Genomic DNA, 25355 nt, shown 5'->3' on the forward strand with positions numbered 1-25355 from the left:
CCTCCACATCCCACACCCCGGATTGTAAATAATGTAAATAATTCAATGTATATACTCTGATGATTATCTTGTGTGATGACTGTATTATGAAACTAGTATATATCTGTATCATGAATCAATTTAAGTGGACCCCGACTTAAACAAGTTGAAACAATTATTCGGGTGTTACCATTTAGTGGTCAATTGTACGGAATATGTACTGTACTGTGCAATCTACTAATAAAAGTCTCAATCGATCAATCAAAAGTAGTAGATGTTGACTGACATTGCCCGTCACGACACAGTAGGTGGCGGTATGCGCCTGTAACGTTGGTTGCGACCCGCCATAAAATGAAGAAGAAGAAGAAGAAGCAAGCGATACTGCGGATGCGCAAGATTCAGGTAGGAAGTGCGCGTCTAATGTTTACGTTTCTGCTCGGGTTAAATGCGTCTAAAGAACTAAAACAGAGGACTCTTTCATTACTATACTTATATCGGTTAGTTAATATACGTACGTTTTATATGGACATGTGCTATTTGGAGGAAAACAGCTTTTGATAACAGAGCAATCTGTTAAGGTTAAGGCATATAACGTTAGCAGTTAGCTAGCTGCTACATGATAAATGTTAGCATACACATTTATGCACACTAACGGTTATTTAATATTTTTATTATCTTAAGACTATTCATTATATACATTACTTTACAGCTATCCTTTACTGAATGAATCAATGAAATTAGTTTATTTCGGTCATGTAATCAACCATTTTGTGTGATCAATTTAACAGCACAGCTGATACATATTAGCAATCATACACACACACTATACATATATATATATATATATATATATATATATATATATATATTTATATATATGTATATATATATACTAAAACTTTTTTTGAGAAAAACAACTGCAGCTTTTGTGGACATTGCAACTTTTTCTCGTTACATTTCCCTTTTTCCCCCCTTTTTTTAATAGTATTTTTATGGCAAAAACACAAAATATACAATATTTCCTCCTCTTCCCCGTCTCCCTCCAAAAATTCAAAAGTGGAATATTTGATGTGAAGAAATTTGAGCCTTAAATAGGTGAAACATTTATAACACCATTGATTTAAATTCATTGTTATATTTTGAGCATTGACAGATAAAACAAATCCCACTAAAAAGTGTTAAAAATAAGTTTTACATTGTTTTTTACTTACAAGGTTTAAATCTCTAGAGCAACTTCAAGATTGTATCTTTAAAAAAAAAAGTGTTTGTTTATATCCCTTTTTGTCACAGATAACTTTGTTTTTTTTATGGCAAACACAAAATATGCAATATTTTTCCCCAAAAAAATTCAATTTGGAATATTTAATAAGTAATTGAAGCCTTAAATAGGTAAATAACTCATAACAATATTGATTTTGATTCAATATTACTTTTTAAGCAAAAAAATGGCAGCTTTATTTGAGTGAACATTGCAACTTTTTCTCGTTACATTTCCCTTTTTTTCCCTTTCTTTTTAATAGTATTTTTATGACAAAAACAAATACTATACAATATCCCCAGCCCCCCTCGAAAAATTCAAAAGTGGAAAATTTGATGTGAAGAAACTTGAGCCTTAAATAGGTCAAACATTTATAACATCATTGTATCTATAAATGGTTGATTTATATAGGCTAGTAAGGTAAAGTTTTGTACGTGACAAGTTTATAGTTTTAGTCTATATAAATCAACCATTTATAAATACACATCAGTAAGCTAAATTAACCTCTTAAACATAACATAATTGAATTAAATTAATTGTTATATTTTGAGCATTGACAGTTAAAACAAATCCCACTAAAAAGTGTTAAAAATAAGTTTTACATTGTTTTTTACTTACAAGGTTTAAATCTCTAGAGCAACTTCAAGATTGTATCTTTAAAAAAAAAAGTGTTTGTTTATGTCCCTTTTTGTCACAGATAACTTTGTTTTTTTTATGGCAAACACAAAATATGCAATATTTTTCCCCAAAAAAATTCAATTTGGAATATTTAATAAGAAGTAATTGAAGCCTTAAATAGGTAAATAACTCATAACAATATTGATTTTGATTCAATATTACTTTTTAAGCAAAAAAATGGCAGCTTTATTTGAGTGAACATTGCAACTTTTTCTCGTTACATTTCCCTTTTTTTCCCTTTCTTTTTAATGTTTTTTTAATAGTATTTTTATGACAAAAACAAATAATATACATTATCCCCAGCCCCCCTCGAAAAATTCAAAAGTGGAAAATTTGATGTGAAGAAACTTGAGCCTTAAATAGGTCAAACATTTATAACATCATTGTATCTATAAATGGTTGATTTATATAGGCTAGTAAGGTAAAGTTTTGTACCTGACAAGTTTATAGTTTTAGTCTATATAAATCAACCATTTATAAATACACATCAGTAAGCTAAATTAACCTCTTAAACATAACATAATTGAATTAAATTAATTGTTATATTTTGAGCATTGACAGTTAAAACAAATCCCACTAAAAAGTGTTAAAAATAAGTTGTACATTGCTTTTTACTTACAAGGTTTAAATCTCTAGAGCAACTTCAAGATTGTATCTTTAAAAAAAAAAGTGTTTGTTTATGTCCCTTTTTGTCACAGATAACTTTGTTTTTTTTATGGCAAACACAAAATATGCAATATTTTTCCCCAAAAAAATTCAATTTGGAATATTTAATAAGAAGTAATTAAAGCCTTAAATAGGTAAATAATTCATAACAATATTGATTTTGATTCAATATTACTTTTTAAGCAAAAAAAAAACAGCCGACATGGCAGCTTTGTTATTTGAGTGAACATTGCAACTTTTTCTCGTTACATTTCCCTTTTTTTCCCCTACTTTTTAATGTTCTTTTAATAGTATTTTTATGGCAAAAACAAAAAATATACAATATCCCCAGCCCCCCTCGAAAAATTCAAAAGTGGAAAATTTGATGTGAAGAAACTTGAGCCTTAAATAGGTCCAACATTTATAACATCATTGTATCTATAAATGGTTGATTTATATAGGCTAGTAAGGTAAAGTTTTGTACCTGACAAGTTTATAGTTTTAGTCTATATAAATCAACCATTTATAAATACACATCAGTAAGCTAAATTAACCTCTTAAACATAACATAATTGAATTAATTCATTGTTATATTTTGAGCATTGACAGTTAAAACAAATCCCACAAAAAAGTGTTAAAAATACATTTTACATTGTTTTTTACTTTCAACGTTTAAATCTCTAGAGCAACTTCAAGATTTTATTATTTTAAAAAAAATGTGTTTGCTTATATCCCTTTTTGTCACAGATAACTTTGTTTTTTTTATGGCAAACACAAAATATGCAATATTTTTCCCCAAAAAATTTCAATTTGGAATATTTCATATGAAGTAATTGTAGCCTTAAATAGGTAAACAATTCATAACAATATTGATTTTGATTCAATATCAATTTTTAAGCAAAAAAACTGACATGGCAGCTTTGTGTTATTTGAGTGAACATTGCAACTTTTTCTCGTTACAGTTCACATGTTTTTCATAGTATTTTTACCTATACATTCACTGAAAATTAGATTGCCTGGCACATCGTTCAAAAAAATCAATGGGATGAAAGTAATCGTTGCTATATTTTATAATTTTCCATTATTTCACCTTTCAAGGCTTTCTTAAACCTTAACAAATAACTACATGTGTTCAACTCACCACTGAGCATGTTCCACCATTTAACTCCTAAAACTGAAATACATTTGTATTTTATATTCGTACTTACTTCACATATTTCAAAAATCAACATCCCCCCCAAAAAATCCTCTTAATTTAAATAACCTAAGAATACAAGCTGGAAGGCTGTTGTTCTTTACTCAAAGTATCATTTCCATTGTTTTTAAAAACACAATATCTGAAAATTTTACTTATAAATAATGGATTGGTAGGTTGATAGTAGCCCGCTTTGTGTATTATTCTAATTACCCTTTTTTGAAGTTTAATTATTGGGTCTATGTTTTTTTAGAAACATTTCCCCTAACTTCAACACAATGTTAAATATGGAAAATAAAAGAATAATATAACATATGCAGACATTTGTTATTCAGCATGTGTCTTACTTTATAAAGAATAGCAATGGATTTGGATATTTTTTCCAACATAATTTATGATCAGTTGTTATTCCCAAGAACTTGGTTTCATATACCCTATCAATTTCCACTTGATTTAATTTTAATTTTGCTTCACAATTTGTCCTTGCACCACTACCCACCATAAATTTAGTTTTCTTATCATTTAATGATAACTTAAGAATATCAAACCATTTTTTTAGATGAAGCAACTCAACCTCCATTATCCTCAACACTTCCTCCAAGTCTTCTCCTGAACAATATACATTTGTATCATCTTCAAACATAATACATTTCAATTTATTTGATACTGAACAAATATCATTTAAATAAAGTATAAATAACTTGGGTCCCAATACCGAGCCTTGTGGAACCCCACAATTACTGCGAATGCCATTACCAGGTCACACTTGCAGTAGTAGTGGATTAACATGCCATATTTAGCTTGTCTAAATTATTGCATCATACCAACACTAAAACTGCAATAAATATTATGTCAGGATCATTTTTGTACAGTCGTGCTCATAAATTTACATACCCTGGGAGAATTTATGATTTCCTGAAGAAAAATGGGCTGCATGGTCGAGTCGCCAGAAGAACGCCATTTCTGCGCAAATGCCCCAATTATCCCGCTTACATTACGCCAAACAGCACAGGGACAAGCCTCAAAACTTCTGTAACAAAGTAATTTGGAGTGATGGCTTTCTTCTTGCGACTTGACCATACAGCCCATTTTTCTTCAAGTGCCTCCTTATTGTGCTTCTTGAAACAGCCACACCAGAATTTTTCAGAGAGTCCTGTATTTCAGCTGAAGTTATTTGTGGATTTTTCTTTGCATCTCGAACAATTTTCCTGGCAGTTGTGGCTGACATCTTTGCTGGTCTACCTGAATACCTAATTTTCCACTTCTTAATCAGCGTTTGAACACTGCTGATTGGCATTCTCAATTCCTTGGATATCTTTTTATACCCCTTTCCTGTTTTATGCAGTTCAATTTACCTTTTCTCGCAGATCCTTTGACAATTCTTTTGCCTTCCCCATGACTCAGAATCCAGAAACATCTGTGCAGCACTGGATGAAAGATGCAATGGTCTGTCAGAAGCCCAGAAACTCACTGACCTTTTATACACACACATTAATTACAAACAAACATGTCACATGTGAGGATTGGAACCTTGATTAGCCATTCAAACCTGTTTGTGTCAACTTTTGTGCATGTTATCAGATCAAAGTCACTGGGGTATGTAAACTTTTGATTAGGGTCATTTGGGTACTTTCTTTTGTCATTTGGATTTAAAAAGGGTAAACAGTTGTTTGCCAATAAATAGCTTCACACAACCATTAAGCATGAGTGGAAGAAAGGTTTTTGTGTTATCATTCATATTCTCCGAAGAATGGCCAAGAAATCATAAATTCTCCCAGGGTATGCAAACTTCTGAGCACAACTGTATGTGTTCGACGTAGAGATTGATTTGACAGCAGTCACTTGTAGACTACTAAAGCAACCGTATTTAAAAAATAATTTTGCTACTAATATACAGTATTAGTAAAACCAATATTATAAATATACCACGAGTGCAATAGATTTTTAATAAATGTTAACTGTTACGCTGTGACAGACTGAAGTAAATAATTTCCATAACTTCACAGCAATTAATGATTAGTTAGCTAGCATGACCTGCACGTCCCTTCCTACCGATGCTTATTTTTCCTTGAAACTCCACAGTGTCTGTGACCTTGAAGCAGTGTGCACTGAGGCGACACAATGGGGAACACGAGCAGCGAGAGAGCTGCGATGGGCCACGGGGAGAAGGCCACGCGGCGGGACAGCAGGGGCAACAAGGACGGCGAGAGGCCCAAAATCCTCATGGACAGCCCGGAGGATGCAGACATTTTCCACGGGGACGACATGAAAGTAAGGTCCTGCCTTTCCATCAAAAACACATCACTGGGTTACGACCGCGTGACCTAAAGGCACTTCCTGTTTCTGCTCGGGGAGGCAAACAATCATTCTGCAGATGTCAGTGTTATACATTTTTAGAAGTGAATATACAAGCTAGATATCATCAATAAATAGCTGAATGGGATGGAGTGGATGCTTACACTCTTTAGAAAGAAATAGATTTCACACAATATTTTGAGTTTCTTCATAATAACCAACTGTTCTAATACTTTTATGTCTATATACACAGTAGGTCACATGTGTCAAACTCATTTTATTTGGCCCTCGAAAGCCTGGAAATAATATGTATCAATAAAGTACTGTTACTTTTCTTAGTAAATGTATTTTTTCTTTCTATTTTGGGAGAAAAAATATATGTACTGCATGTAATCTCAAATTATGTTAATTTAAATATTGTCTAATTATGCAAAAATATATCATCAAACATTCAAACCATTTTTAAATAGAAATACATACTAATAATAATGATTTCAAAGGAAGTTATCCGTCATATTGTGCAATGTAAAAGTAGCAATAGATTTCATGGTAAAATTGTAAAATTTACTGCGGTTTTTATAGCATTTTTTCTCTAAATGAAAAAAAAAACAGTACTTTTTTTACTGTAATAAACTGTGATGTCGTTTTGGCATTTACAGTAATGAACGGAAAAATCTACAGTTGTTAATTTGCGGTAAAGAAAAAAACAAACTGCCAAAATTTTACTGTAAAATTGCAGGGTTTTTTATTTACAGTAAAAAAAACTAATGTAAATTTTACAGTAAAATCCTGGCAACTGAGCTGCCTTTTTTTTAAACATAAAAACAGCAGTACTGTTTTTCCATTTACAGTAATATATACTAATTTGTGAGGTGAAATGATTGCAACTTACCATATTTTTTTTACATTGTAGTTTTTAAAAAATGTACTAATAAAATGCATAAAAAATTGTGTAATAATAGTATTCACTGTTAGACGCGGCCCTCTGGGGCGAAACATAACTGCGATGTGGCCCTCGGTGAAAACGACTTTGACACCTCTGCAGTAGGTCCTCCCCGAATCTTAGTGTTACTGGAAATGTGTAATTCCAATATAAGTAAATAAATAAAGGCATGTCACTCGTACTGTACACAAAGCACATAAAATGTGTTAATACAATTAAATTATATAATATTTAAAGGAGAACTGCAGTTTTTTGGGAATTTTGCCTATTGTTCACAATCATTATGCAAGACAAGAACACACGTCCTTTTTAAAGGATTTTATCCATTCATCCATCCATCCGTTTTTCTACCGCTTGTCCCTTTTTTTTAAAGATGATAAAAATCGCTTGAAAGGTGCGGCTAATGGAAGTCACAGTTGTAGCCTTCAAAGCCCTCTAAAACAACTTCAAAACCATTCATCACACTGACAGTCCATATATAACAGACCTGGGCAAATTAAGGCCCGGGGGCTGCATGCCGGATTTAAGCTTTTAAATCTGGCCCGCTGGTCATTCCCAAATAATTTTTTTAGAACTTTAAGATGGAAACTGTAGCCGCTATAATGATGATGTTTGCTGTACAAGTTTACTTAAGAAAATGCCTTATTTATAATTGACTTTATTAAATGTTTGGGTAGCATTTTATTAAACAAAACCAGTTTTATTTTAAGTAATATAGAAATTAATCAGTTGTTTATCTATATTGTGGAGGAATGTAGTTAATCATAGAACTGGCATCCAATGTCTTGACCGCATATACTAAAACTCAATCATTAGGAATTTTAAAAAAATCCACTTTACCTTGTTGGTTAATCTTCATTGCATCCAGCGGAGGGGGGAGGGCTATAGTCAAGAACTTTGTGGATACTTCCTTAACGTTTCAAACCACATCGCTTGTCCATTGCTTTTTTTTTTTTTTTTTACTCATATTGAACTAGCAATACTAGAAAACGGTTGTAAAAAAGGCTAAAAAAAACACTTAAATGCACACAAAGTAGCACAGTAGCTGACAGCAGCCCACAATGAATGTTCTCCCGGCACAAAATGGCTGCCCTCTAGGCACACGATGGGTGAATGAAACGTTCGTACACTGAGACAAGGTTTGTATTGTTCAAAACATTTCTTTTTTGGTCTGTGGTTCACAAATCGAAAAGTTCGCACAATGAAGCGTTCGTAATTCAAGGTTCCACTGGAGTTCTCAAGCGAGTCTAGCATTTACGAACAAAACCGCTTAAGTCATAACTAAGTTTTTAAGTAATTCATAGGAGTGTGTCATAAACCGAAGACCGCCTGTTTTTTCCTGTATTTTTTTGCTGTTTGTCATTTGTAATAATCAAATTCTGCTGGCTCATTGGGTATGAAACCAAAGAGCTAACTGCGGCTTTTTGGTCACTGCAGGCACCCTTAGAGAAAGAAGAGTTCCTTGCTTGGCAAGACTTAGAAGTGGAGGACAAAGGGCCAATATTAAACCGGCCAACTGTCTTTCGCTGGACTGGCGATAGCAAGGAGGTCTTCCTCTCTGGATCCTTCAACAACTGGTCTAATAAGATTCCTCTGATTAGAAGGTGAGGTAGGAGCGCTGAGTTTATGTTTAGAGTGTCTGATGCTTACTTCCTCTGTTTTGTTTCACATCACATGTCAAAGTCAGAACACCTTTGTCACCATCGTTGGACTCCCTGAAGGGGAGCACCAGTACAAGTTTTACGTAGACGGCCAGTGGACTCACGACCCAACTGAAGTCAGTGAACTAAAGTATTAAAAAGTAATTTATTTACATCCCTTTTTTTTAACGTTATGTTGTTTCTCACCTGCAGCCTGTTGTTACAAGTCAGCTGGGCACAGTCAATAACATAATCCAGGTGAAGCAAACTGACTTTGAGGTATTTGATGCTCTCATGGTGGACTCGCAGAAGTGCTCCGACATGTCAGGTGTGATTGAACAAATGACAATTCTAATACAACACAACCACAATGTACCCCTTGGGATGTAGTCTGTATTTTATTCTGCCGCATTCTAATATGCGTGAGGTCAAAAAACACAATTAGATGCTCACCTGTGTTGTTTTCTAAGAGTCAAAACAATGCGTTCTGCACTTAACATTGGCATATCTGAGTAGTAACTTAAATTAGAGCTTAATTGATGCTGTGGCAGAGTTCTTACCTCAAAACACTTGTCTCAAATCAACGTATTTCATTGAAATTAATTGAAATCAATTTTGTTGGTGCTTGCCACACCCACCCTAACCTATGGAATACCTTTTGAAAAGAAAAACTAACTTTCACATGAAAAACATTGGATGAAAAACAATACAATACAATGATGTTACGAATGTGATAATGTATTTACTGTACCTTGGAGAGTGGACTTCCACGGTAACTACTTTTGAGTTGCTTTTCTGTCAAACACACCATCAGCAGCTTTTCCATATTTTCATGGATACATGTCCGCCGTTGAGATGTTATTTTAATGTCCTTGGCTGGCGTTAGAATCATTCTGCGTCAGTATGGTGCTGACTAGCAGTGATATGGTGAAATTGCTTCACCAAGTTAGTGATACGCCCTGTGATGTTTTTGATGATTCTGTTCTTAAAGGAGAACTGCACTTTTTTGGGGAATTTTGCCTATCGTCCACAATCTTTATGACATGACAATGGATGTCTTTTTTCTCTGTATGCATATATATATATATATATATATATATATATATATATATATATATATATATATATATATATATATATATATATATATATATATATATATATATATATATATATATATATATATATATATATATATATATATATATATACATACACAACAAAGACATCCATTCTATATATTAAATAAATGCGATCAAAAGTCCGCTTACAATGGAGCATATGGAAGATGCTCTATTCTGTCTATAAACCACTTAAAAACATCCAAACACCTCCTATAAGTGTGTTAAAGGTTGTGAGTAAATATGTAACAGGCGCATTTATAATAACAATTAACATTTACTTATTTAGATAATTTTAAGCATACGCTTTGCATTTATTTAAAAAAACGCATCATGTTCTTTTTTTTTTTCTTCTTCATCACTGATTACCCACTGCAGTCTTCATGAGAGCCAACAAACATAATAAAACATCACTTACTGTGCAAGGTTTGCTGTCATTAGGATGCCTACTGCTTTGATGTTCAAATATTCCCGTTTAGATGAAGAATGACTCATTACCCTCATGAAGAAAAGGGGGCTGGACTCAAGCGTCTTTTCGTGTCGTTATCGCAATTTCCAGGTCTTAATCGGCTGTCGAAATGTACCAACTTGTCGGAATACGTCTTCAGCCTTCTTCTGTCCAGGTGTGAGTCGTGATTTATGATCTAGAATAAACTTCCAGGGAGCAAGGAAGCAAGGAAACACCTCACCAGTGGATTATGTCGAAATTTTTGAATGGTTATTGATTAGATTTAATGGACGGAATAGAGGACCTCCCATGATACTTTTGATTGCATTTAATTAATATTTAGAATGCATTAAAAATAATCCATCCAACATCATGTGAACAATATGCAAAATTCCTACTAAAAGTGCAGTTCCCCTTTAAGTCAATGAATATCATCCACTTCTCATCTCTGTCCTTCACTCTCACTGTCTTCTTTCCAATGGTTGGAAAAACTAAGTTGTGTCGATCTTCAGCTGTAAGCTAATGTTGGTGAGTAAGACAAGATCTTACAAAGTTCACTGTGACATTTGGTGCGCCAACTAATGGCGGAGATGCTTGTAACTGAAATTTTGGCTTGCAACCTAAAGCACAACAATTAGCCGAGAGTTAAGTTGTGGTATTACTGTTCAACTACAACTATTTGGGGTGATCTGTTTCACTAACATGCTGTCTCTCCTCATTTTTTAGACCTGTCCAGCTCTCCTCCCGGGCCGTATCACCAGGATGCTTACGTTCCAAAACAAGAAGAAAAGTTAAAGTCTCCACCTATACTTCCACCACACCTGCTCCAAGTCATCCTCAATAAAGATACTGGAATATCTGTAAGTTGTATGAGCAGCACAGTTAAAGTCATCCAAGTCACGTCAAAATGTATTTTTATAGCACATAAAAACCTAGTTTGACCAAAGTGCAGCTTTTAAGACAATAAAAGCAATACAACAGTGAATAATACAATATACAGTAATAAATAAATGGCAAATTTTACCTAAAAATCAATTGTTTATTGGTGAAGTTGTTTACTAGTTACATTTTGTACCATATAAATTCAAATCCAGCGTCTACATTAACATTGATTCTGTCACAGATACATTTTGAGAGCCACAAATAGATTTGACGCTACCTGTTTGCCGTCGCTTATAAATGTGAATGTAGTGTAGTGTTACAACTTTGTACAGCAGGTGGTGTTATGCAATTTTAACTCTGCTTCTTAGCACACTGGGCCCTAACAAACTTACATACAAGCAGGTGTATCCAGACTGACGTTGATGTGGTAATGTGCGCTGCCTCACGGCAACTCCATAGCTGTTGTACGCACATTTCTACAGGAATACATTGTGGATGCACCGAGGTGATGCTAGGTAACAGTTCACATAAAAAAGTGCCAACTTTTACTCCTGATTAATGAGCGCATCAGAGACATATGAACAATTGTATAATAAATAATAAATTGACTAATCAAAAAGTAGTCCAATTATTTTGTATCCTTTGTGAGATGCTGGCATGTTTAAATGTAAAAGATTTCAAACAAATTAATCCATCCATTTTGTACCGCAATTGTCCCTCTCTCACATGAAACTTTAATCTAGCTCCTGTATAAACACATTTTGTAAAAAATGACTCATTATACTTAAATTTGTGGAAATCAGAGTCGCCCACCTCCTAAAGTTTTAGGTATGATTGTAGCGACTATTTTTTCAAACGAGGTGCAGCACTAATTTCAGTTTTGCCCGGGCACTTCTACCTTCCTCTCTTTACATTCTTCCTGATGCGACAATTTTTTTTTTGTAAATTCCGCCTGCGTTCAGTTGTCAGAAATGTCAGGCCGATGCTCTGTCTTTGCTCGAAACACGAATAATTGACCTGTGATTGGTCAGACCATACTTTCAATATGATTTGCGTAATTACAAGGGGAAGTGGTCTGGACGTGGTCCGTTCGTGCCCAGCCACTCAAATGTATGCGGTCAATTCCACAGTGATTGCAATGTAATACAGAAATGTGCTTGAATTTGGGTTTGCAGACGCTTAAAAAATCTGATTGAATGATCCGTTTTCTGGATTTGCTCTTCAGTCCGTTTTTATTAGAAAAGCCACGCAATTGTGTATTACATGAATGCCCTGGTCTGCCAGAGAGTAAGCAGGTATAGCAGGATTGATTGATTGATTGAGACTTTTATTAGTAGATTGCACAGTACAGTGCATATTCCGTACAATTGACCACTAAATGGTAACACCCGAATAAGTTTTTCAACTTGTGAGTCGGGGTCCACGTTAATCAATTCAAGGAGATATCCATGTTGCCATGTTACTGAGTACAAGTGTTCAGAACCCTCAAGATGCTTTTTTTCAATTTTTTTCAAAAAAGCGACTAAGTACAAATTTGGAGAATCTGACATGAAAGCACATATCGCTCTTTTCAACGAGCAGCGGGTGCTGCTGTGAGCCTCTCCCCCTGTCTAAAAGCACTCTCTTGTTTGTAACATTACAAACAAGAACAAAAAGAAGTGACAGAAGAAAGTTACTTTGTACTTTGAAACATATGTGTTTTGATTTTGTCATTACAGAAAATATCTTGCAAATTAGAAGATGTTATGTCCCCCTCTGGCAACCTACCTCAAATACATAGATTGCAGTTCTGTGGCACACACTGCAATTATCAACGCATAAGAAATATTGGCTAAGCAGCCATCACTCCATCCATTAGAATGTTATGTATTAATGTTCAACATGTGATTGGCAACTATAAATGTGTGAATGTAAGTGTGCTTTTGCTTGTCTGTCTATCCAAAAGGGACATGCGGTAGAAAATGGATGGATGGATGTATTAATACATTTCTTATTGTGGCTGTAATGGTTCAGAACTGCACTGCACCACACTAGGAACTGTTTCTAATAATGTGTTTTGGACAACAAAACAAGGTAATGAAAATTTTAAAAACAGCACGTATTACAATGCAGTGCATGTGTACGCTAGGTTGCAACATTTCAGGCATTTTCACTTTTAAACGCTCCAAGGGAACTAACTTTAACAGGAAGAAACAAAATAATGTTTTGCAATGTGAGCTTGGTTAAAACAGGCATCAAAGTAAGTTCAATTAAATCATATAAAGGCCTATTTATCATAATAAAGTGTAAACTTTAACTGTAACCCTCTTTCACATTCCCAGTTGTACACCTGCAAACTTCACCCATAGTAATACATATCTTTTTGATTGACCAAGTGTAGTTAAATATTGTTAGAAATGGAAAGTACAGCCTTAATGAGTTACCGTTTCTTTTGTGCCTAGTGTGATCCTGCACTCCTGCCAGAGCCAAACCATGTCATGCTCAACCATCTTTACGCACTTTCCATTAAGGTATGGTCTACTCCCTGCTGAGAATTGTTGTTGTTATTGTTGTGAAGCAGTAGGAGAGATAATGACCCTTTGTTTTACATTGTCTCCGGCCAAGTCAACTTAACATACATGTCTAGATATAAATAGCTCAAAGGGAAAAAAAGCCAGACGCACTTGTTCTATGCTCGCACATTCCCAGCTGAGTCATACCATTTTCCGTATCAGTCGGCAGCTGCTCAGACAGACACTTTTCCACTTGGCTTCGTCATGGCCGGTAACATTGTGTGGATGTGTTTTTTTTCTTCAAAGTGACACAGGTGTTTGATCGCAGACATTCAAACTGTGATCAAACAGTTGAGCGTGAGCTTGGTAAAATGCTGAATTAAATATTAAAAAGAAGATAAAAGTGTTTGCTGAATAAAACAAACTCTTGCCTGCTGGTTGCTTGTCTTCCAGCTCTGTGATGTCTGTTTTTTTTTTTTTTTTACTGGTTTGTGTTTTCTGATGTAACTTTAGGTTTGAGAATTACATGTTGACAACCACAACTTGTTCATCTACGCACTGTTGAAAAAGACATGTATCACACACATCCACACTGGCTGTGTGAGGCCTGAGCGAGATGCTGCAACCCCATAGGTTGAACTTTTACATTACAGCTGCAATCATCTGATAATGTTTTAGATATATTTATTGGTGAATTTGTAACCATATGCACACGAAGCACTGCTTTAATTTTACCATTTGTTCACACTTTTATTTCTGCAAAAATTACTTTTTAACTGCCAAATGTTATATTTATTTACTTATGTCCTTGAATTGACAATAGAGTGATCTAGAAAACATACAGTAGAATTTAAATTCTGCCCTTAGCCTCTTACACTGAAAGATTACACAAAATTGCTGTATTGAAATCCTGCAATCAGACATTCAGCTGCATGGCGACATATCTAATAGTTCTGGTACTACCCAAACTAAGTAAAACGCAGGCTCTTAAGGTAATGCCAGTGCTTCCCATACTTTTGTGTTTTTGTAGCTGCCTGTCACAAATACATTTAGTGATACCTCTTTGCCCTCGCTCATAAACACAGTGTCCTCCAATACGCACAACTGTTTGTTTTTTTCTTATATTTTAGAAAATAAAGATAAACATTAGGGCTGTAATTATTTGGGCACCACACGATTCGAATCGATTTGATTCTTGGGTAAATGTTTGATTCAGAATCGATTCTCGATTTAAAATCAATACTTTTTAATTACAATATAGATGCCAGTTCTATGATTAACTACATTCCTCCATAACATAGATAAGCAGCGCTGATTGTTATATTCCTTAAAAAAAAGTTTTTATTCTCAGTAGTCAGTGTTTTATTGTTCATAGTTAATTTTGTAAATCTTGCATTGTGTATTTTCATGTACATTCTGAGTGTCTTAGTCAGTAAAAAAGTAACATTTATTTCCGTTTTTTGAGATGCTCCGGTACAATGTTTTAGTATCAGTCATTATTGTGTGAGTGTTTGTACCATTGTGTGATCAGCTTTTATACTTTTTTAAAGAAATCTTAGGATTGTTTTACTAATACACGGCAACCTCCACTGTTAAAGTGTTTATAAAAAGGGATGCAAGCACATACATCAGATTAAATATCCTGAGGCATTAAGGGCTGCATAAACTGCCTCTTTTTAAGACACTTTAAGTCCACATTCCTCTTCCTGTAGTTTCCATCACATATTATGACAGATGATTACTAATGTTGGTTATAAGTAGACCACTTCTACTGTTATCAATATCATTGGCAAAATATTAATAAGTGTGACACAGTGTCCTGCTATTCTGTTTGGCTTTGTGAATTTAGGATATAAACTCAGATGACATATTGTATCAATGAAGTCATCAATGGACGTTTGCTTGTTGGGGTTCAATAAGTCAATATTGAAGTCACCACGTAAGACAATTATTTTTTTGACCAGTGTCCATAAAATTTGCCTTGATCCAGTCTTCAAATGTTTCAATACTTGACTTAGGTGATCTATATATACAACTGATGAATATGCTTTTGCTTTTTTCCTGACATATTTCAATGGTCATGCATTCTAAAATCTTTCAATAGCAAATGACATGTTTTTTACCACTTTGTAGTTGAGGTTCATCATCACAAACACCTCTACTCCTCCTCCGTTTTTGTTGGTTCTGTTGATGTAATTTAGTTCATATCCTTCCGAATCAAAATCTATTCCTTTTTCATCATCGCATCATTTTATGTTTCTGTGACAGAGATCGCTTTGAAAAGTTTGTTGAATTGTTCTAAAAAGTGCTTCATGTTGTTGATATTTGCGTACAAGCTTCTGCCATTAAAATGAATAGTTGACAATTTATCACATTTAATGTTGTTGTTATATTGGTCATCTGTATAATAGAAACAATTATTACTGACGTGGGAGAAAAAATGTGTATCTGGATCCATATTATTGTCCAAATCCTGTTTTTTATGGTCTTTGTTGCAGAAGTTCTTCAGTTCCATATTTTCTTGTTAAATATTTTCTATAAGTGTATGTGGATGCGCTCCTGAATCTAGGTCTTCTTGTTTAGTAGTCCCTCGGAACATAGTAGTGTTGGTGTTAAATTTCGGTGTTTGTTTTTCCGTCAGACTCCATTATCATCGTCGCTGTGGAAGCAGTGTCAACCTTAATATTTGCCCAGGTCCTTGATGTCATGGACAACAAATACTCTTGCTTCTGGACCCTCATTCAGCTTGATGTGGATTTCACAGTTTAGTGAGGTGTTCGTTTATGTACACATTTGTACCCTTCAGCTTCTTTACCTGTTTCAGCAGTGCCATTTTAGATTTTCTGTTAATGAGTTTTACGAGGATGACTGGAGTGATGTCGTTTCTTCCATTCAATAGGATGCATGTTTCGATGATATTAATGTCGATTTCAATTTCATTTGATTGCAGAAAGTTGACCGCTTGCTGTTCTGCTGAGGCAACATACATTTAATCTGGTTCTCTTCCCTTACTCACAGCTTTCGCGTAGGCTCTCGGTTTAATTCGGTGCCCTGTCACAATGATATCATTAATTCGTTTATCCTGATCCATTTAATCTATGATCGTCCTCAGCATGTTGTCTAATTTCACTGCAATAAATTCTTCTTGCAGAATCCCCACTTCTTAATGCATTTCCTGAAAGTCTTTTCTTATGTTCTTATTTCGGCTTTGCAGACTTTCTATATTTTCCTGCAGACTTCTCTGATCTTCTTTGTATTTTGTTGTTGTTTTTCTCAGATCTTCTTTAAGTTCTCTTATTACTCTTTCCAGGTCTGCTTTGTGTTCTAATCTTACTCTTTCTATGACGTCAACTATTTTTTTTTAGCATCAAGTCTTGCTTCCCATCATGTCCTGTGCCCAACATCAAATCTCGCTTCTCCTCGTGTCCTGTGTCCACAGAATCATTTGATTCAGATGACACCGAAGGTTTCAGGATTTGATTTTTTCTTTTAGATTTTGACATCGCAGCAGCTCGCTGACATCAGTGCGTCTTGTATCAGCTCGCTAATGGCAGTTGCTTCTTTACCGAGCTCTTTTAACTTGTTTATTTCATCAATTTCGTACCTTCCGCCGTTCGGAGATCAACTTGAGGTGTCAGCCAGTCAACTTATATCACTCTGTGTTGTCGGAAGCACTTTAAAACGGCGTCAAGCTCTCGCCGTAGCTTCTGGTTGCGAGGCAACCGCTTTGAACTGCAATGTTAGCCTGAACTCGCCTTATTTCAGCGAATCGATGCCAGTGGCTGTGATCACAAATGAGTGGTTAAAAAGTATTCAAATTCTTAAAATAACTCCCGCTAGCAAAAGCAAAGCCTTTTTCTTTGCGTCTTCTCCCATTGACAGGAGGTGACGTTTTGGACAATGAGTTGGAAAGGTTGTCCATATTAGCACCACAGTTTAAAAAAACTGCTTCAAATCATTCTGCCTCTGAGTGGGGGTGGCACTTGGGGTGACTTATATGCACTTGCCACCCCAGGGAACACCCTAGACCTGCCACTGCCCTAGTAAACATGGTAGGCTTTAAGCTATTGCTTTTATTCGGACACGTGACTTCTTCCTGGAAGTTAAAAACAGTGGTGGTTAACCAAGCTAAGATGACTGTGTGCAAACTATCTGAGTACAAAAGTGGCTTAAGTCTTCCTGCAAAAACAAGATCCAAACAAAGAATCGAACTATACAATGCAATAGATCCCTATATTTTATTTAAAAAAAATAGCACCTTTAATTGAACAATATTGTAGTCTAAGACACGACATTTGTCAATATAAGCACGTATCAAATAATTATAGTTGTATATTATTTAACAATGTGTCCAAGGCAGAAGCGTATTAGAAGGTATGCAGTAAACATGTTCGCCTATTGAATGTACTGTCCTGTTAACCTAATTATTGTGTTCACTAGGTGTCTCCCCCCAACCTCCCAAAAAACAATTACCACTCCACTTCAATTCAAAGACAGCATAAGGGCATTTCAGACATTTCATTGATAATAATTGTTGTTTTTCATGCTTACCATTGTTCTTTGAGTAATTTCACCTGATTAGGAATTGTCTAACATTCTACTCTCCAAAATAAAAAATAAATAAAAGTTGGATGACTCATGCTGAGAATGTAGCCAATCAATATCTGTATCAGCCAACACTCAAGGCTCCAGTATCGGCAGCGACAAAGGGACACCCCTACTTGACTATGAGTGAGGCCAAAATGTTTGTACATCGAACATTAATAGGAATTATAAAGTTTCCTTCACGAATAACTTAATTATAACATTATGTTACAATTAAAAAAATATTTAAAAAAAATACAATCCCTTGTTTATCGGTTAATTGATTCCAGACATGAATATGAGTATGAATCATTAATTATAAATTTTATATTTTCATAACTAGACAATAAAAAAACCTGTTTACAACCTTCTGAATAAGTTTTTTAACATTATGCGAGCCCTCTCAACATAAAAATGACACCTTTTTAAATGACCTTTACACGCATTTAATTCAATATAGTAATGCTGCCTGAGGCTGAGCTAATCAGTGGCCACAATACTGAACCACACGCTCTTAATGGTTTGTTCTCCTCTAGTGGCCAGCACTAATGCAGTATGGATATTTTTTGTTTATCTAGCCATCTCTATGCTTGAAAATGCAAAGATTTTGTAGAATATGCTTAAATAAAATCAGGTGTGGTAACGCTGCAGTGTGAATTATTTCCCATTCTTGCTTGATGTACAGCTTATGTTGTTCAACAGTCCGGGGTCTCCGTTGTCGTATTTTATTGCTTCATAATGTGCCACACATTTTCAATGGGAGTCAGGTCTGGACTACAGGTACCCGCACTCTTTTACTACGAAGCCACGCTGTTGTAAAACGTGCAGAATGTGGCTTGGCATTGTCTTGCTGAAATAAGCAGGGGCGTCCATGATAACGTTGCTTGGATGGCAACATATGTTGCTCCAAAACCTGTATGTACCTTTCAGCATTAATGGTGCCTTCACAGATGTGTAAGTTACCCATGCCTTGAGCAGTAATACACCCCCATACCATCACAGATGCTGGCTTTTGAACTTTGCACCCAGAACAATCCGGATGGTTCTTTTCCTCTTTGGTCCGGAGGACACGACATCCAGTTTCCAAAAACAATTTGAAATGTGGACTCGTCAGACCACAGAACACTTTTCCACTTTGCATCAGTCCATCTTAGATGAGCTTGGGCCCAGCGAAGACGGCGGCGTTTCTGGGTGTTGTTGATAAATGGCTTTGGTAGAGTTTTTTTAAATTGCACTTACAGATGTAGCTACGAACTGTAGTTTCTGACAGTGGTTTTCTGAAGATTTCCTGAGCCCATGTGGTGATATCCTTTACACACTGATGTCGCTTTTTGATGCAGTACCGCCTGAGGGATCAAAGGTCACGTGCAGTGATTTCTCCAGATTCTCTAAACTTTTTGATGATATTACGGACCGTAGATGATAACATCCCTAAATTTCTTGCAATAGCTGGTTGAGAAATGTTCTTAAACTGTTGGACAATTTGCTCACGCATTTGTTCACAAAGTGGTGACCCTCGCCCCATCCTTGTTTGTGAATGACTGAGCATTTCATTGAAGCTGCTTTTATACCCAATCATGGCACCCACCTGTTCCCAATTAGCCTGTTCACCTGTGGGATGTTCCAAATAAGTGTTTGATGAGCATTCCTCAACTTTCTCAGTCTTTTTTGCCACTTGTGCCAGCTTTTTTGAAACCTTGTTGCAGGCATCAAATTCCAAATAAGCTAATATTTGCAAAAAATAACAATGTTTACCAGTTCGAACGTTAAGTATCTTGTCTTTGCAGGCTATTCAATTGAATATAAGTTGTAATAGATTTGCAAATCATTGTATTCTGTTTTTATTTACCATTTACACAACGTGCCAACTTCACTGGTTTTGAGTTTTGTGGAATAACACTGTTCCAGACACATCCTCGCTGCAGAATGACTGATGAATGTTTGTATTTCTATCTATTGCAGGATGGCGTTATGGTGCTGAGCGCCACGCATCGCTATAAGAAGAAGTATGTCACCACCTTGCTATATAAGCCCATCTGACCAACGACCATGCAGGTGTTTTGAAAAACTGGCTCAAGCAATAGTAGGACTTTGTCACCTTATCACATTAAATTCACTGGACGTGTTAGTTAGTGGAGTTGTATACACGCTAATAAAAAAATAAAAAAAGACAAAATAATTAATTTGCAAGAAAGATAGGCGTAGTTTAAAACCTATGTCACACAGTCAGAGATCCTACCAAAACGCCCGTCAGAGCTAGAACAGTTTGGTAAACTGCAACGCTTTCACACAGTAATCAGACATCAGCACTAGCATCGGGTGAGATATCTAAAATACTAAAGTATGAAACTTCACACCCCCACATTCCCTTTTATACACGACTTCTATAGTACAACCTAAAAAAGAACGAGCTTAGGGTTTTATAACTCCATTTCCTGCCTTTCCGTGCAACTTTGTTCTGCTTTGTGTGATGCATTCAGGGAACTCGGAGATGTAGCCCATGTGAAGCTTAGGAGGTTTGACATAACAAAAACATATAATGGCTGATGAGCGTGACCATAAATACAGTAATTGCATTGTTATTGATCCTGACAATGTAACCTTATTATTGTTTGGAATACATTTCATTGCATATCCACACACTAGTTTGTTTGGCGCCAATACTGCGTTTTAGTGCACTTAGGGTTTGGATTAGTAAGTTCTTTACAAGTGGTACAGTGTTAAATCAGTGCATTGTTGTTGATCCTGACAACTTAGCCGTACTATTTTTTTGGAATACATTTCATTGCATATCTACACACTAGTTAGTTTGCCGCCAATACTGCGTTTTAGTGCACTTAGGGTTTGGATTAGTAAATTCTTTACAAGTGGTACAGTGTTAAATCAGTGCATTGTTGTTGATCCTAACAATTTAGCCGTACTATTTTTTTGGAATACATTTCATCGCATATCCACACACTAGTTTGTTTGGCGCCAATACTGCGTTTTAGTGCACTTAGGGTTTGGATTAGTAAGTTCTTTACAAGTGGTACAGTGTTAAATCAGTGCATTGTTGTTGATCCTGACGACTTAGCCGTACTATTTTTTTGGAATACATTTCATTGCATATCTACACACTAGTTAGTTTGGCGCCAATACTGTGTTTTAGTGCACTTAGGGTTTGGATTAGTAAGTTCTTTACAAGTGGTACAGTGTTAAATCAGTGCATTGTTGTTGATCCTGACAACTTAGCCGTACTATTTTTTGGAATACATTTCATTGCATATCTACACACTAGTTAGTTTGCCGCCAATACTGCGTTTTAGTGCACTTAGGGTTTGGATTAGTAAATTCTTTACAAGTGGTACAGTGTTAAATCAGTGCATTGTTGTTGATCCTAACAATTTAGCCGTACTATTTTTTTGGAATACATTTCATTGCATATCTACACACTAGTTTGTTTGGCGCCAATACTGCATTTTAGTGCACTTAGGGTTTGGATTAGTAAATTCTTTACAAGTGGTACAGTGTTAAATCAGTGCATTGTTGTTGATCCTGACAACTTAACCGTATTATTGTTTGGAATACATTTCATTGCATATCCACACACTAGTTAGTTTGGCGCCAATACTGCGTTTTAGTGCACTTAGGGTTTGGATTTGTATATTCTTTACAAGTGGTACAGTGTTAAATCAGTGCATTGTTGTTGATCCTGACAACTTAGCCGTACTATTTTTTGGAATATATTTCATTGAATATCTACACACTAGTTAGTTTGGCGCCAATACTGCGTTTTAGTGCACTTAGGGTTTGGATTAGTATATTCTTTACAAGTGGTACAATGTTAAATCAGTGCATTGTTGTTGATCCTGACGACTTAGCCGTACTATTTTTTTGGAATACATTTCATTGCATATCTACACACTAGTTAGTTTGGCGCCAATACTGCGTTTTAGTGCACTTAGGGTTTGGATTAGTAAATTCTTTACAAGTGGTACAGTGTTAAATCAGTGCATTGTTGTTGATCCTGATAATTTAGCCGTACTATTTTTTTGGAATACATTTCATTGCATATCTACACACTAGTTTGTTTGGCGCCAATACTGCGTTTTAGTGCACTTAGGGTTTGGATTAGTATATTCTTTACAAGTGGTACAGTGTTAAATCAGTGCATTGTTGTTGATCTTGACGACTTAGCCGTACTATTTTTTTGGAATACATTTCATTGCATATCTACACACTAGTTTGTTTGGCGCCAATACTGCGTTTTAGTGCACTTAGGGTTTGGATGGTGGTACAGTGTTAAATCCGCATTTCTAAAATGAGGCTGAAGAGTCTTTTCGGATCAGATCTTTTGAAATGACAATGTAAGACAATGAAAGTGATGTTAAAACAAGTGAAATATTGCACTGTAGTAGCTCTCCACTGTTATCATCTCTTTGTATTATAAGCTCATGTTGTTTAGTGCGAATGACACATTACGAAACATAACATATAATGTTTATTTATTCACTTGATTATGTGATGTGGTTTCACATTTAAATTTTTAGACTGACCAGTATTATTTTGCACAGCAAAGACCAGGATGAATGTAAAGTAGAAGGCATGTTACATTTACGGGAACTTGCCAGGATTTCAGACAAAAGGCATACAGTCGTCCCTCGTTTATTGTGTCGAATTGACGGTGATAAATGAATTATCACAAAGTAGGATTCTTATTTATAAATTAAATATTTCCATTGTTGGAGCATTAAAAACATGTTCACTACCTTCTAAAAATATGTTTAACATTATCTTAGCCCTTTAAACATGAAATAACATACGTAGTCACCTTTACACTCTGTGTTCTATTCGTTCTGCCCACTGGTCGCTAAGCTTCATTGCTTTGGCCGCCGTCAAGGCTACATGAAAATAATTTGTCACATCCTGTGTAATTCCTCTCAGCTGGATGTTGATGTGCTGAAACAATGGGCGTACGTAGATCTGCCAAAAGTTCCTCATTTTGATCGTCGCTGCAAAGGTTGCATCGTAGTTAGCGTTGAGTGTCCTGCTGCGTTTTTTTGTCATTCGACTTCACTCACATCAAAGTCTCCCCTAATGTGGAGATGTGGTATTGGTATGGCAGAAGTCAAGGATGAAATGCATTAACAGTTTTACTCTCCACTTAACATGAAAACCAGGAATGGAATCAATGGCTCTTTCATTATGAACATGAAAGTCCCCCTTGTTTAACTGTGATCTATTATGATCGCCACAACATAACTTAACATAGGACAAATACTGTACTGTAACAGATATGAGACTTATTTTAGGCCGAAAAATATGTAACATTTTCCTAAAAACGTGACAGTGAATTTACAAAAGTCAAAGCATTAAATGGCGATGGACAACTGTCGTAAAAAACAAATCCGTTTTGGAAGCTGTAGCTGCAGCAGGACTCGTCATTACTTCATAATTATTAACTTCTGTCCAAAACTCTTTATGATTCTTCACAAGATGAGCCAGCATTACACTGAACTACAATTGCACACTACAGTGGAATCTCGATTTAATAACCTAAATGGTTCTAGAATAGAGTCTGTGAATATAGAAGTTTATATATTGAAGCACATTTCTCCATGAGAAACAATGTAAATATTAATATTTGGTGACAGCCTCGAGAAAAGTCCATATTTTAGTAAATAATTGTACACTTTGAACACAATATACAGTGATAAATAGTAGTGTATATCAAACAAACATAATAAAGGATGGGTTAACTTTCTATTTAATGACAAAGGCCAAACAACAACAACAAACCTTCTATGCAGCCTGCTTGCCGACACGCACAAACACGTTCACTCGCCCTGTAGGGCAATCACAGTTTGAAATCAGAAAACTCTTTAAAGGGGAACTGCACTTTTTTGGGGAATCTTGCCTATTGTTAACAATCTTTATGATAGACATGACGACAGATGGATTTTATTTTTTCGTTCATTCACACTCCTCTTAAAGCGGAGCCAATTGGAAATCCTTTATTTCGCCCATGAAATCAAATAAATAACCATTCAAAAACCGCCAACACTACTCCATTTACATTTCATGATTTGAAGTATTAGTGATATTGTTATTATAAGCACTAATACAGGCAGACTATTTATAGCGGCAACGTGATCGCAAGCCTGTGTACAATTTTGACATTATCGACTGGTGAGGTCTTTCATTGCTCCCTGTAAGTTTATTCTAGATCATAAATCATGCATCTCACCTGTACATAAGAAGTCGGAGGATGTTTTCCGACAAGTTGGTACACTTTAACAGGCATTTAGTACTTGAAAATGGCAATAATGACACTAGCTTGGTGCCCCAACCCGTTTCTTCGCGAGGATTATGAGTGATTCTTCATCTAAATATGAAAATTCTAGAAGTTGGCATCCTAATGACAGCAGACCTTATACAGTAAGTGATGTTTTGTTATGTTTGTTGGCTCTCATGAAGTCTGCAGTGAGTAATAATCATCGATGAAGGGGAAAAAACAAAGTTTTTTAAAATAATGTGCCGTGTATGCTCATATTGAGCTAACAAATATCGTAAAAATTTCTAAAAAGGCTTTAAAAACCCCATCTGAAAATCACACAATGTAACACTTAGCACAGTAGCCTGCTTAATGAATGAGCACCGGAAGGAGATCAGCCCGCTTACATTGGATGTGGTGTAGGATATAATAGCTGCGCTGCAAGGCGCCTAATGGTTGGATGAAACGTCGGGTCCGTGGTTCGTAAATCAAAAAGTTTGTTCGACGAGAGGTTTGGAAATTAAGGTTCCATTTTGGAAGAAATAATATTATATTCCAACAACATTGAAACATTCCAGGGTTTGAAAATACAAGCTGCTATGCTACTAAATATACTTGATAAACGCTAATAACTAAAAATGACCTAGGCTGGTTGAACATGAGCAGACTTGACATTAAAGTTATGCTCCATATCAAATGATTACAAATGTATATATTTGATACAGTTCCACTTTTGAAAAAGAACTATAATATTACTTCCTTATATCATATTTTTTTGTTTCATTTTAGTCATTGTTATATGCCACCATTTCGAATTATTTGCTATTATTTATTGATGTTGTATCCCACAGGCCAGTAAGCAAGTGATTTATTTATAAAGTAAGTTGTTCAACATGTTGCATACCCTTTGAACTATGTTGTCACTCTTTTCATTAGGAATCA

General features: G+C 35.4%; 1 protein-coding gene across 2 annotated transcripts; it reads left to right on the forward strand.

Annotated features, from left to right (window-relative positions):
* The first annotated feature begins 260 nt into the window (after positions 1-260).
* prkab1a (protein kinase, AMP-activated, beta 1 non-catalytic subunit, a) lies at positions 261-24762 on the forward strand. 2 transcript variants are annotated; one of them, XM_062031674.1, is made up of 8 exons: positions 261-381; positions 5838-6026; positions 8431-8597; positions 8677-8770; positions 8847-8961; positions 10929-11062; positions 13526-13594; positions 20123-24762. In XM_062031674.1, the coding sequence occupies exons 2-8, from the start codon at positions 5877-5879 to the stop codon at positions 20198-20200; spliced, it is 807 nt and encodes a 268-aa protein (XP_061887658.1). In that variant the 5' UTR covers positions 261-381; positions 5838-5876; the 3' UTR covers positions 20201-24762. The 2 variants fall into 2 exon arrangements, with proteins under 2 accessions (XP_061887658.1, XP_061887659.1); XM_062031675.1 differs by lacking the exon at positions 261-381 and adding an exon at positions 389-476.
* The last annotated feature ends 593 nt before the right edge of the window (positions 24763-25355 follow it).

Source organism: Entelurus aequoreus, linkage group LG21 (genome assembly GCF_033978785.1).
Source record: "Entelurus aequoreus isolate RoL-2023_Sb linkage group LG21, RoL_Eaeq_v1.1, whole genome shotgun sequence".
NCBI lineage: Eukaryota > Metazoa > Chordata > Actinopteri > Syngnathiformes > Syngnathidae > Entelurus > Entelurus aequoreus.

Bases quoted from the DNA above. Each gene is read 5' to 3' on its own strand.
- prkab1a (XM_062031674.1), top strand. From the start codon at position 5,877: ATGGGGAACACGAGCAGCGAGAGAGCTGCGATGGGCCACGGGGAGAAG. The intron at 8,771-8,846 runs GTCAGTGAACTA...TCTCACCTGCAG, and splicing joins GGACTCACGACCCAACTGAA to CCTGTTGTTACAAGTCAGCT. The intron at 13,595-20,122 runs GTATGGTCTACT...TATCTATTGCAG, and splicing joins TTTACGCACTTTCCATTAAG to GATGGCGTTATGGTGCTGAG.